The 13,786-nt window shown below is 53.0% G+C and overlaps 1 protein-coding gene across 3 annotated transcripts in view; it reads left to right on the plus strand.

The window, feature by feature from the left end:
• Positions 1-13,786, plus strand: part of SAMM50 (SAMM50 sorting and assembly machinery component) — a 34,850-nt gene that overhangs the window by 5,983 nt on the left and 15,081 nt on the right. For all 3 annotated transcript variants that reach the window (XM_019803913.2, XM_002923345.4, XM_034643627.1), the window contains 9 exons: positions 1,357-1,458; positions 3,710-3,797; positions 5,626-5,732; positions 6,421-6,551; positions 6,789-6,876; positions 9,049-9,177; positions 9,663-9,734; positions 10,544-10,630; positions 13,465-13,535. In XM_019803913.2, the coding sequence (XP_019659472.1) occupies positions 1,357-1,458; positions 3,710-3,797; positions 5,626-5,732; positions 6,421-6,551; positions 6,789-6,876; positions 9,049-9,177; positions 9,663-9,734; positions 10,544-10,630; positions 13,465-13,535 (875 nt within the window). The remainder of the gene's footprint in view (positions 1-1,356; positions 1,459-3,709; positions 3,798-5,625; positions 5,733-6,420; positions 6,552-6,788; positions 6,877-9,048; positions 9,178-9,662; positions 9,735-10,543; positions 10,631-13,464; positions 13,536-13,786) is intronic.

The following is a 13,786-nucleotide window of genomic DNA, read 5'->3' on the forward strand; positions in this document are numbered from 1 at the left end:
GTATGGGTCATTAAACTTGAAAAAGAAAATCCTTGGATTAATTTTGAGACATCTGTCTTTAGCCTTGGTGCCTACTCTCTTGTCCTGTATCATACTTAATAATCCATGTCTCTGCAAAAGGATGAAACTGGACCACTTTCTTACACCATACACAAAAAATAAGCTCAAAATGGATTAAGGACCTAAATGTGAGACCTGAAGCCATTAAAATCCTAGAATAGAATGCAGGCAGTATTTCTTTGACATCGGCCATAACAACTTTTTTCTAGATAGGTCGCTTGAAGCAAGAGAAATGAGAGCAAAAATAAACTTGGGACTGCATCAAAATAAAAAGCTTATGCACAGCGAAGGAAACAACAAAACTAAAAGGCAGCCAACTGAACGGGAGAAGATATTTGCAAATGACATATCCAATAAAGGGTTAATATCCAAAATATGTAAAGAACTTACATGACTCAACACCAAAAAAAACCCAAATAATCTGATTAGAAAATGGGCAGAAGACACGAATAGACACTTCCCCAAAGAAGACCTACAGATGGCCAACGGACACATGAAAAGATGCTCAACGTCACCCATTATCAGGGAAACGCGAATCAAAACCACACCACCATCATGATGGCTAAAATCAACAACACAAGAAACAACGGGTGTTGGCGAGGATGCAGAGAAAGGGGAACCCTTGTGCAGTGCAAACTGGTGCAGCCAACGTGGAAAACAGTATGGAGGGTCCTCAAAATTAGAATTACCCTATGATCCAGTAGGCCCACTGCTGGTATTTCCTTAAAGAATATGAAAATCCTACTTTGGAAAGATTGTGCCCCAATGTTGCAGCATTATCTTCAATAGCCAAACTGTGCAAGCAGCCCGAGTGTCCACAGACTGATGAGTGGATAAAGATGTGGTATAGATGTGTCATTGAGTGTCACTCAGTCATAAAAAAGAACGACATCTTGCCCTTTGCAATGACGTGAATGGGGCTGAGATGATGCTTCTGAGTGAAATAAGGCAGTCAGAGAAAGACAAATATACGATTTCACTCATATGCCAAATTTAAGAAACAGAACAAAAGAACAAAGAAAAAAAGACAAACCAAGAAACAGATTCTTCACTACAGAGAACAAACTGATGGTCACCAGAGGGGAGGCCAGCGGGGGATGGGGGAAACAGGTGGGGGGGGGAAGAGTACGCTTGTCCTGACGAGCACGGTACAGAATTGTCAAATCACTGTATTGTATGCCTGAAACTAATTGAACACTGTGTTACCTATACTGGAATTAAAAAACAAAAACAAAAAGACCAGCATTTAAAACCTAAAAAAAAAAATAGTAATACATGTCCCTTCATCACATTTAGGTGGTTGTTCAACACGTTCATTTTGATGGACTTGGAAGAACTAAGGATGATATCATCATATGTGAAATTGGAGACGTTTTTAAGGCGAAAAACCTTATTGAGGCAAGTAGTCTCCCTGCTTGGCATTGTTCCCATTCCCTTCTGAAGAACCTACAAATCTCCTGTCTCAAAGCCCTGAGCTCCCACTGCCCTGTCTCAAAGCCCTGAGCTCCCACCCGGTTCCCTGGGTGCCTCCCACAAACCTATCCTGTGTTTGCTTTCGCCCTTCCCTCCAGCCTCTTTTACCGCAGACGCTGGTCCATCCGTGTCGACTCCCTCCCTGGCACCCCACTTAGCAGCACTCTGACATGCTATCTCGTGGGGTGCTCTGTTGTCACCCGCTCCTGCTGTCTCCTCGGGGCCCTTACTCCGTTTATCCACCATCTCCGTTCCCTCCTTGCTGGGTGCCTTCCGTCCCTCTGCCCTTGGAGCCACATTGGACACGCCCAGGCAGAGCCCCTCCAGTCTCCTGGGGGCCAGGCTCAGGCGGCTCCTGTCCGTGCCCATGTTCCTTGACCTTCGCCCAGTGTTTGGCCGTGCTCACTTTAAAGAAAATGGCTATTTTTTTTTTAGAAAAGATGAAAGTACTGTGTAAGCACAATCTTAAAAAAACATCAAACAGTCTGGTGGTACAGAGGGTACTGAACTGAAAGGTAGGCATTCCTCTGCCCCGCCAGCCCCCGTCTCACTCCCCAGCGGTCAGCGGGCTGGGGCTCCTGTGCAGCCTGGGTTGTGCACATGTAGACACGGTAACCCCATTCCCCACATTTCCCTGCACCTTTCATTTTCCATAGCATATGGAGATCTGTTCACATTAACACATTTAAAATTCGTGCCCACCTGTCAGGTGAAGTACCCTGCGTCCTTGTTTTCACCGGGGCTTTTTCCCTGTGAATGAGGTTGAGCACCTTTCCCAGGTTTACTGGCTGCTCGCATATTTTGTGAATCACCTATTGTCGTCCCGTTTCCCATTGGATTGTTAGGCTTTTGTTAATTTATAAGAGCTCCTGGCATATGACAGAAGTGATCTCTGTCACCGATGCAGAGTACCTTTCTTTTGTTCTGTTGTCTTTTGAGATTGTTTGTATCTTCCCTCTGTCTCAATGTTTTCTCTCCCCCTGATTTCCACGGATCCTACACCCTGGGCTGCTTGCCCCTCTCCTCACATTCACTTTAGGCTGCAGCGTCAGTTTCTTTCCCTGGGACCATCCTTATGTGTTGCTTTTCCATGAGGACCGTCTGCTGGGGGCTCCCACCCACACCCCTGGTCTCACTGCAGCCTGTGTGGTAGGGCCCCCCCCTTCTACTACTCGCCAGGCCTCTGTGTTGAGCTTTAGCCCCAAATATGCACCTGCCCGTGAGCATTTCCTCATGGGATCGCCGCAAACATCTCCAGCCCTGTGTGGCTAGAGATGGAACTCATCGTCCCTTCCCCCCAGCCCCTGCCGGCCCTTCCTTCTCTGTCCCTAACTTCTCTCATGGTACCCAAAAGCCTTAACCCAGAGCAGAAAGTTGATATAGCCTCCTCTCTCTCCTGCGCTCCATCCAGTCAGTGACTGTCCTCGGGCTCCGCGTGTGACGTGTGTAGTCTCTTCTCCCCCAACACCGTGACGCATGCTCGACAGCTTCCCTCCCAGCTCCTCCCGCCTCCCCGCGCCCCCATTTCCTCTCTCCGTGCTCATTCACGGCCTCAGTTGTCTCTCTCGAGGAAGTTCTACCCTGTCTGTCCCCTGCTGGAAACTCCAAAGTCACTGCCCTTTCACCTACAGGACAAGCTCTAAACCATGCGTATTATAAGTCCTGCCCTACTCTGCTCCCCAAGAGCCTTTCCTGCACTGGCCCCTACTTCTGTCTGTCGCTCCAGCAGGAAAGGACTCCTGGCATCAGAAAGTACTGCTGTCAACATTGAAGAGGGCAAAAAAAGGCAGAACAGTGGTTGGAAAATGCAAACAACACAGAAAGGCACAAACACAACACAGTCTCCCTTGTATCAGACACAACTACTCTATCAATGGAGTGTCATCCCTACGGGGAGTCCTGCCAGGCGGGGTGCATTTTGACTAGTTTATTCTGTTGTTTCCGTGAAAGGGATCCTGTGGATGCACCTGCTTTCTGCCCTTGTCCGGGTTTTGCGCTTCTGAAGGGGGCTTGCTTGTTGCTCCCTGAGTGCTCATCCATCCCTTCACGCGTCTGTCTCCGTGCGGCTCCCTTCCCGGTGACTCAGCACCAGGGCTAAACCCCCGGCCTGGTCAGACGGCCACCAGCTGCGTTGCTGTCCCAGAGGAAGACCTTCTCTTTTTGTCCTCTCTCATAGGTGATGCGGAAATCTCATGAAGCCCGTGAAAAATTGCTTCGCCTGGGAATATTTAGACAAGTGGATGTTTTGATCGATACGTGTCAAGGTACCCGCCGCGGCGTAGTGTCTCTGATTACCCCTCCTGTCCATCCTGCAGCATCACAAAAGCTGAATGTGCGGCCAGACGTAGATGGTGCCTGGAGGGTCGTCAGGCACATAGGTCTTGGTAGTTAGTGGTCCGGGGGGGGGGGGGATTGGGTTTTTTTTTTTTTTTAAATGTCAGGCTGAGGGAGGACAGGGCTCTTAGCAGACAGGCTCCATCTGAACGTGTGCTTTCAACGGGAGGGCGCCAGGCAGCAGATTTCACTTTGAGTTTTCGCTCATCTGCTTATTTGCTCTTTGACTTCGCACAAGTCGGCCAGCTTAGTCCACGCGTACTCGCCGAAAGATGAGCACCGCTGCGGGCGGGCCCTGTGCTGGGTACCAGGGAGAGGCCGCTGCAAGCGAGGAGGAGTCCGCTTCTGGAGGAGCTAGCCGAGCAGGGTGGGGGGCGGTGGGGGGACAGCCAGCCCTTCCTGCCCCCGCAGTGAGAACAGTGACGCAGCCGGTCCCGGCGAAGGTCTGATCAGTGTGTGTGTGCAGGATCCCGCTGAGTCCTCACCAGAATCCGGGGAGGTGACTGGCGTTATTTTAGAGAAGATGTTTTCCAGCTGAGGAAACCACGGCTCAGAGAGGTTTAACTTGCCCCAGGTCAGACACGTGAGTGACAGAAGTGGCCCGTCCATTACTCCAGAGTGCTTCTCTTGGGGATAAGTCTGGTTGGCAGTGTTTCATCTTCGTGCTCTCCTGCCTGCCGTCGACGTGATGTCACCCGCGGGGGCGCATGTCGCGTGCTGCGTCCCAGCAGCGGTTAGGGTTACCTGGGAGCTTGTGAGAAAGAATGGTTAGGGAAGGAAAGCTCTACGTGATTCTATGATGGGGGTGCCCACCGTCATCCGTCTGTCAGATCCTCTAGAATGTACGGCAGCAAGGACGAACCGTGCAGATCACACCGCGGTTCGTGCGGAGGCCTCGCTGTGGGTTTGTGACTTGTGACAAACGTTACCACACTAACGCAAGATGATTGCAGACATAAATGTGTGTGTGGTGGCGGGGGGAGCCTCTGTGGGAACTCTTATTACTTTCTGCTCGATTTTTCTATAAATCTAAAGCCGCTCTAAACAGTAAAGCCTATTAATTAAATTTTGAAAAAATGGGGCCAGGGCTCCGGCCTGGACTGAGTCTGAGTATCGAGGAGCCAGTGTCGAGGCAGCTCCCCACATGCGGCCCCCGCCCCGCCAACTGGTGGGGTCAGCCCTGCCTTTCTGTGAGAGGCCCCCAGTCCTTTGCAGAGCTCAGCCCTGCCCCCCAGCGCCCTGGGGCTCGTGGCGGGTGCCGAGGCGGCTGTCGCGGACTCAGGCCCTCATCATCGCACAGCCACCGCTGCCCTGGCCCGTGGAAAGACCGGAGCGGTTACCTCTTCAGTTGTATCGAGTTTGCTGCTTCTCTTTCGGGGTTACTAGAGTCCCTCTTGTCACAGGAATTCTATGTTTTAAGGGCAGTTGAATTGCAGCCCCAAGTATCCTCAAGGACTCTGTAGCAGGAGAACAAATGCCCTCAGCAGACAGCGTGCGCGTAAACAAACATCGCTGCTCGTAGTCGCTCCCGGTCGCGGAGTCTGACTCGTGTGGCATCTTCTACCACAGGAACCAGGTGCAGGGTGTGTTGTGAGAGGCGTGTTGCGATTTTGTGGTGGAATGTTCTGGAACTTTAAAATAGAGGGTGTGTTTGTCAAGTGAACCTTCAAATTGTTTTTTGTCTTTTTGAGCCGTGGGACCTCGAGTAAAACCACATGTGCGAGCTGTCTTACCGTTCCATATTTTTTGTGTACGTAGGTGACGACGCGCTTCCAAATGGGTTAGATGTTACCTTTGAAGTAACCGAATTAAGGAGATTAACGGGCAGTTATAACACCATGGTTGGGAACAACGAAGGCAGTATGGTATGATATGCTTCCTAATAGTGGGACTTTCAATAATGAGCTTTTAAATGTGACTGTCCTCCAAACCGATGGTGGTTTCCAGACTCTGCCGCACACCTTCACCTCTGTAGGCTAGCGCGTGGTTTCTCACTGCTCTTCCTGGAATTGACTGTAGTATGTTTTACTTTCTCATTTAATTTAAATTCCAGCGAACACACAGTGTTAGGTGAGTTTCAGGTGTACCGCACAGCGATTCACCACTTCCACATATCACCCAGGGCTCATCACGACGAGTGCCCTCCTCAGCCCCCTGCCTTGTTTCACCCCATCCCGACTGTAGTATGTTTTAGATTGTTGGAAAACAACGTGAACGTCAGTGGTTAATTAGGAATGATTTGCAGAATGTTTGTATTAAGTGTCTTGTTCAAATTCCCCTGAATTCCGGATCTGTACAGTTGATTTCCCTGGCTTTGCAGTCAGCAAGCGAGCCTGCCCCTCTCCATCAGGCGCGTGCTTGGGGGGCGGGGGAGGGTGTATATCCCCTCAGCAAAGGCACATTTTAAAGAGGAAAAGCAGTTACAGAGCAAAGGCCAGATCTGTAGTCCTCGGTTTGGGCCTATGTTTATGTGGCTCCCTTGGCCAGCAGAGTCTTTCTCAGCAGTTACCCTTCCTTCCGTGTAAACCACCACTGGTTTTCCGTTCCTCCTAGGTGCTTGGCCTCAAACTCCCTAATCTTCTAGGCCGTGCAGAAAAGGTGACTTTTCAGTTTTCCTATGGAACCAAAGAGACTTCATATGGCCTGTCCTTCTTCAAACCACGGCCCGGAAACTTCGAGAGAAAGTAGGAAGCCAAACAGACCATTGAGTACAGTGGCCTGGTTATCAATTAAAGTAGATGTGTTGGTTGTGAAAGGACACCTGGCTGAACCAGCTGGTCCTTGTGTGGTGTGTCACAACGTGCTATAGCTTCCCTCATGACGACGAGCCCCAGAAATGTATTTTTTGATCTATTGATTTCAATGTGTATGAGTTATAATCACTGTTTCAGCGTCTAAAGCTCTGTCCCGTTGTCTCCTAGTTTCTCTGTGAACTTGTATAAAGTTACTGGCCAGTTCCCGTGGAGCTCGCTTCGGGAGACAGACCGAGGAGTGTCCGCTGAGTACAGCGTGAGTAGCCTTACGTCCTTCCCTTGGGGCAGTTGCATGAGGACAAGGCACCTGTCCAGCTGATTGCCAGAGTCAGCAAGAGGGTGGGCCAGGGTGGGCAGGCCTGCCCTTGGTCTGGCGCCTGGAGCGCGGGCCTCATGGCCGGGGTCACCCTCTGCCCTCGCCCCACTGTGGGTTGCTTCCCAGCTGGCAGCTTCCTGCAATGCCGTGTGTTTGTCCTTCCTCATGTGTGCTGAGGTCGATAGCTTCTGGTAGCCAGCAAGGTCGCTGCAGGTGACTGAAAGCTCTCCTTGTTGGTTGGCACTTACGAACTTCTAGCAGGATCGGACGTAACGCAGCAGATGGAATTCCTGGCATTTGACCACCTTTTGGCTTTACGGTGACCCCTGCCCTCTTTCCCTTCCTTTCTGCACTTTGTGGCCTCCTCCCCTGCTGTTCTGGGCTGCAGTTCATGAGATGAGGCCTGGACACGCAGTGGAACAGTAGTTCCCCAAGCACGGCCTGCAGGCCACCAGCATGGCCTCACCCGGGAGCTGGTTAGAAAAGCAAGTTCCTGGTCCCCGCCTGCCCACCGTATCTTGGGGAGGGTACCTGGACCATTCTCTCCATCTGTGCCCTGGCAGATCTGGTCCGGGGTCCCCTGCTGGAGCCCTGTGGTCAGTGCTATGCAGCCCCTTGTTGGCACTGGACGCAGTGGCCACTGGCACTCCTCAGCCTTGCAGGCAGACCAGGGACAGGGAAGCCCCCAGCACGGAGGGGGGCCCATGGCCCCTGGCTCGGGATGCAACATGAGCACCTGCAGTTACACGTTCAGTTCTTCGTGTGGCCCCCTCTCCTCGTCTGTCTGCTGGGAGTAGGCTTCAGCGGCCTTCCGGCCCCGAGTGGGCAGGGGGGTGGGTGCCCGGGTGGCGCTGCCCACCCAGCCCCTGCCCCCTCGTAGCCCCTGTCCAGCAGCAGCTCTCCGGAGTCCACTGGCAGTGTGCCTTGGTCCTCTGTGCTCCTCTTATTGCTGTTTTCTACGCCTTTGTTAAAGCGCAGGTTCTCCAGAGATACAGAGATAGCTGGTTTAGCCCCAGGACTTAGGAGAGGTGAAAGCCATCTCTGTTGGAAGAGGCCATGAGGGAGGGGCAAGGGGAGCGGGAGGGACAGAGGACTGGGAGCTGGTGGCCCTGGGCTTGAGGGATGCGCTCCTGGAGGAAAGTGGCACCATCTGGCCCCTGCCTTGTCCTCCTGACCGTTAACACGGAGACATGTGTTTCCTCTGGGCAGTCACGTTGCTCGTTACGAGCTCCGTTCTGAGGAAGGAAGGAATGGTTTAGGCCGGCCGTGCACCTTCCTCGGGCATTCGGAGGAGTAGCTGAGTCTCGTGTGGCCCCACATGCGGCAGCAGCAGGGGGGCAAGGCTGCACTGTATCTTGTCTGCTTCCCCAGCACCTGACCTGGTGCCTCGTGGGTGCTGGATGAGACCTGGGGTTGAGGCAGGTGGCCCCGAGTTCCCACCCTGGGAGCCGGGCCTGAGGGCCACGGGGAATGCCCAGCGAGAGACTGCTCCAGGAGTGGGGAGTGACTCGACTTCCTTGTAGGAGTCACATCATCGTCACACTTCCTGAGGCCACCAGACAGTGTTCACTGTTCCAAAGCAACCTGGGTGTCTCTCCATGATAGGGACCTAAGATGGGCGAGTCTGACTTCGGGGCCAGAGGGTCGGGGCAAGGGCACGTGACCACGTGGCTCAGGCCTCTGGCTGCAGGAACGATTCTCTTCACTTGTGAGCACCTTCGTCCTCCTCCCTCTTCCCCCGGGGCCTGATGTGGGTCTCCGCTGTCACCCACCCTGGCTTTAGATCAGGGGCCGAGCTGGGTGGGGTGGGCGTCAGGTGGTCATAGAGCCTGTGGGTTACAAAGCTGTGCGCTGTGCACCGCTTTCTCACAGGTCACCTGTCTCCTTTCCCAGAGCACAGTCCTGCCGCTTCGAGCAGGATTGCAGCTTTCTCCCCTTCTCCCTCCCTTCCCCACCTTCCCTTCTTTTTCTCCCTCCTACCCACCATAAAAAAATGTATCTTTGGTGTTTAATTGGAACGAGATACCTCTGCCTTGTTCTGAGGCCTGACTGGGGACGACTCCCCGTGGGTACAGCACAGAAAGGCTTATTGTGTCCCCCATGTCCTTGCAGTTTCCCATATGGAAGACCAGCCACACTGTCAAGTGGGAGGGTGTGTGGCGGGAGTTGGGCTGCCTCTCGAGATCGGCGTCCTTCGCTGTCCGGAAGGAAAGTGGGCACTCGCTGAAATCATCTCTTTCGGTAAGGGCTTTCCTTGTTGGACTGCGTATTTAGATGCATTGGGAGAATAGCCTTCACCAGCAGCGGGACGGACTGAGAAGGGTCACAGGTTGGGTGGCTGCTAGCGGCTTTGTGAGTTTCTGGGCACCGCTCCGTATTACTGTGTTGAAGCGATGTCAGTAGGGACAGGGAAGGTGTGTCTGGGAGCCGACCATGGGATGTGCTTGAAAGCTGGCAGAGTTCACTTAGGTCAGGGTCAAGCTCCTTGAAAGGATGGGCCCAGCGACAGGTCATCATCTTCCTTCTGGTGACCGTGAATTGTCTGCTCCATCCTCTCCGTTCCCTCACCTGTGAATTAGGGACCAGGAGCTACCTTGCCACAGGGTTTTCCGAAGGTGAAGTGATGTGATAGGGCGAGGGCAGCCTGCGGTCAGCGCTAAGGAGGTGTGCCTTGTTACTTGACATGTCAGCTTGGCGTTTAACACCTGGATGCACATTTCTTTCAGCACGCGATGGTCATCGACTCACGGAACTCCTCCATCTTGCCGAGAAGAGGTGCTCTGCTGAAAGTTAACCAGGTAGTATTCCTTCACCTGCGTGGGACCTGCTGGCTCGGTGACCTGGGAGGGGAGAGAGTCCCACACAGTAGGCACATTTTCTGTATTGAACATTTTCCTTTAATTATGGAGATTGTTCTAGAACGGCTTGCAGGGTGTCAGTCCCACGTGAGGGTCCCAGGTTTGGAACTGCTCCATGTAGCACAGTGTTCTGTCCCCACCGAGTAGAGGGGGGATAAAGTTCTAGACTCTGGGATGGGGTCACTCACTAGGCAGGGAGGAAGGTTGGAATTTGGCTGAGTGAATCCCTTGGTCACCAGTAAGAGACCGCCTCAAGGCAGAGGGTAAGTCCTACGCCATAGGGTCCCCAGGGTGGATGCCGGCTAGAGGGGGGGTGCACTGTTCTGTCCGCCCGATCTTCAGGATCAGAGGACCAGCTAGAAACCAGATTTTTACATCAAAGAGTGCCCAGTTGTGCAAGATTGGCTAATTCTTCTTTTCAAACACTGAGTAGGCCAGACAAGCCATATCACGCAGCAGAATGTTGCTGTGGCCAGTGTTTCTTGCCCACATACGGGAGTAACATAGCATAACATATTCTGCGGAGTCTGTGTGTTTGAGAGTTTTGTATTTATGTCAGTCCCCCAGTACCATCTACAACAATTAGAATAACAACTAGAATGGAGCTTCTAGAGGATAGACAGAAGCAATCTCCTGCCTTTCTAAAAATACAAAACAATAAAATTACATAGTACTTGGAGCGACATGGTTTTGGAGCTGGGGTAGTGAGTCTGTTTGCTCCATTTCGACATGTGATCCTTCGCCCGTAGGAGCTGGCCGGCTACACCGGAGGGGATGTGAGCTTCGTAAAAGAAGATTTCGAGCTGCAGTTGAATAAACAACTTTTATTCGATTCAGTGAGTATCCAGCCAGAATGTTCACCTGCATTTGTATCCCTTGTTTTTGGAAATTCGATTCCTGGATAGTGAAAGCACCATCCAGAGGGGAAGCCCAGAACATTAGTGCTTGAAACTGAAGTGCTCAGTCTTTTCAATTTAGCCGGAACTGAGGATACTCTGGGGAGACGTGATTGTTTTTCTCTTTAAGAGGAACCTGTCAGTCATTTTATGTGGGACCCCAGGAGAGCCCCTTCTCTGTTTGTCAGCTCGGGGCCATCCGGAAATGTGTCTGGAGGGCAGAGGAATGCGCCTCCTTTCCCTCTCAGGTTCCTTCCACAGAAATTCTGAGTCTTCACCTTATTTTGCTGAGTCTGCAGGGCTCTGGGCGCTTCCAGGAATTTCTTTTTAAATCTTTAATCCAGTTTGGTTTGGTCTCTCCTGATTTGCTCGGGAATGAGGAGTAAGTGACCTGATTCTGACTGAGGCAGAGGATCCCCCTGGCTCTTTCTCCAGGCCTCCCAGAGCCAGGGTGACTGGGGACAGCTCTCTCTGCTCCCCTGCGACACACACACACCCCCCGCCTGTGCCCTTCTCTACTGTAAAACTCAGGGGCGAGGCATGAACTTTAATGAAGTGGTACACATGTCTACTTCTAAAGTCACTTCTCACTGCTCCCAGTCAGCCCTGGTGTCATTGCTCCTTGAGTCTGGTTCCTACCTTTCCCCCACTGCTGCTGGTCTAGAGGCCCCCACGTTGTCCAGTCGGTGAGCTCCTCCCAGTCCCCTCTCCGGCCCTCACCACTGCGCTTGACGCTGTCCTCACTGGACTTCCATCATGACTATCCTTCTTCCACGTGTCCGTGTCCTCTTTGCGTGCTCCTTTCGCAGCTTGCCACACCCCCACCTTGCGAGTGTCTCCCCTAGATTCTCGTGGAGGTGTCTTGCACTGCCACTCTCCCCGGAGGATCTCACCCTGCCCGTGGCTGCGGCTTCTGTCCGTGTGCTGTGCTTCCAGAGCTCGGCGCTGCTGTCCTTCTCGGTGCCAGAGTCACGAGCTGCGGGGGGTTTCAACTGTTCCTCAGGGACACTTCAAATTTGGCGTGTCTGAAACCAGCTATTACTTCCCTCCCGAATCTGTAGCCTGCACCGGGCTCCCAGTTCCACTGGCTTGCACAGCTATTGGCCCAGCTGCCTTTGACCTCCGTAACTGCTTGGAGAAGTCCTCACCCTGAAGGCCACAGAGTCCAGGGCCCTGCCTCTTTGGCCCGCTCAGTGTCACTCGGCTCCCGTGCTGCGCTTTCTCACCTTGGTGGTGACGTCCCTTTCTGATGAACGTCTGCTCCCCCTTCTGCTCCACACCGCAGGTGTGCTGGTCTTTCTGAAACGGTCTGACATACAAGCCTTAACCACACCGCTCTCCCGCGTCAGCTTGGTACTGTTGGCGTGGCAGCCAGGCTTTGGGCTCGTCTCTTTCCCCTTCTCCCTGTGCTTTGGTTCTGCTAAACTCCTTCTCGTTTCTCGAAAGGACGAGGCTCTCTTACTTCCAGGCACTTGTACTTTGTCCTCTGCTGGCTCTGGGTCCGTTCTTTCAGCTCTTCGCTGGCCCCTTGTTCCCTGCCTTTTAACAACTATCTTGTATGGAACTCCTCTGACCTCCAGACCAAGTTAGGTCTGTACTGTACATTCCATTCAGTGTACGATGTACAACGTACCAAAGCTTTGTACATTCCGTTCCTGTGCTTTCCTCTGGGTACCGCTCATCATGCACCCACTCACCTGCCCATCTGCCCTCCACGTCTGTATCGGCTGCCCGGACTGCCTGGGCGTTAAAAATACCTTAGTAAGGGGGCGCCTGGGTGGCACAGCAGTTAAGCGTCTGCCTTCGGCTCATGGCGTGATCCCGGCGTTCTGGGATCGAGCCCCACATCAGGCTCTTCTGCTGTGAGCCTGCTTCTTCCTCTCCCACTCCCCCTGCTTGTGTTCCCTCTCTCGCTGGCTGTCTCTGTCTCTGTAGAATAAATAAATAAAATCTTAAAAAAAAAAAAAATACCTTAGTAGGTAAAACACAGTTCCCACTCCCTCACGTCCTAGTGAAGGGAGACCCACGAGCAAGCGCGTGTGTATACGGTTCAGCAGGTGGCAAGTGTTGGAAAGAATAAGAAAACAGAGTAAAGAGCAAGTGGCCCAAAGGGGGTGCAGTCTACTTAAGATAGTCCAGGAAGACGTCTTGGATGAGGCAGCTCAGCTCAGAACCAAGGCAGGGAGCCAGCCGTAGGCCATCTAGGCAGGAGCTACAGCATGTTCCCGGATGAGCTGGGGAGCTGCCGTGACCGGACAGAGTGAGGAGGAGGAGGACGGCGCAGGGAGGACGCAGGTCGGACCAGATGGTAGAGGGCTTTGGGCCCCATGTTGAAACGAGTTTCCGTTTGGAGGGAGGCCCAGTGTGGCGTCTCCATCAGGGCAAGTGGGGGTGCCTGTAGAGAAGCAGGAAGCACTGCTGGCCGCTCTCTGGGCCTGCTAGGGACCAGGGCCGACGTGAAGGCGCCGCCGCCCCCTGGCCGGACGGCGCGCGTCTCCCGCCACGCTCAGCCTCGCCCCGCGTGGAAGCCCAGGAAACCGTGCGTTGCACGGATGTGGGGCTTGGTGTGCTTGTGGGGTCTTCATGTGAGCAGTGTGCACGAAACACCGTCCGCCGTAGCTCCTGAGCCACGCACAGGCGTTCCCGGTCTGTAGCCCCGGAGCGCTGTGCCCGTGCGTGGCCCGCGGCCCAGACCTCTGTGCGGTGGCCACCGTGGACGCGCATTGTGGGGGACAATCACTGAAGAACACGGCTGTCTGCTTGTGTTTCCGCAGGTTTTCTCAGCGTCTCTCTGGGGTGGCATGTTGGTGCCCATTGGCGATAAACCATCAAGTATCGCGGACAGGTAAGGAATAACGGGTGAGTGGGCGGACTTGCAGATGCTCTCCTTCGGCTCTGGTTGGTTGGTTCCTTGTAAGTTATTTTAGAGAAGCTTAACTATTTAGGAGAGCAAATATTCAGATTTTACTTTAGTTTTTATGTTTCGGGTAACTTCAGAATATCCAGTGTACATCATACTAGTATGATTTGCTTTTTTGAGGGGGAGGGAGTTAACTTCATGATATGAAAAATCTTACATTCTCTTTTGAGCATGAA

This window comes from Ailuropoda melanoleuca, chromosome 15, assembly GCF_002007445.2.
Source record: "Ailuropoda melanoleuca isolate Jingjing chromosome 15, ASM200744v2, whole genome shotgun sequence".
In the NCBI taxonomy this organism is placed as follows: domain Eukaryota; kingdom Metazoa; phylum Chordata; class Mammalia; order Carnivora; family Ursidae; genus Ailuropoda; species Ailuropoda melanoleuca.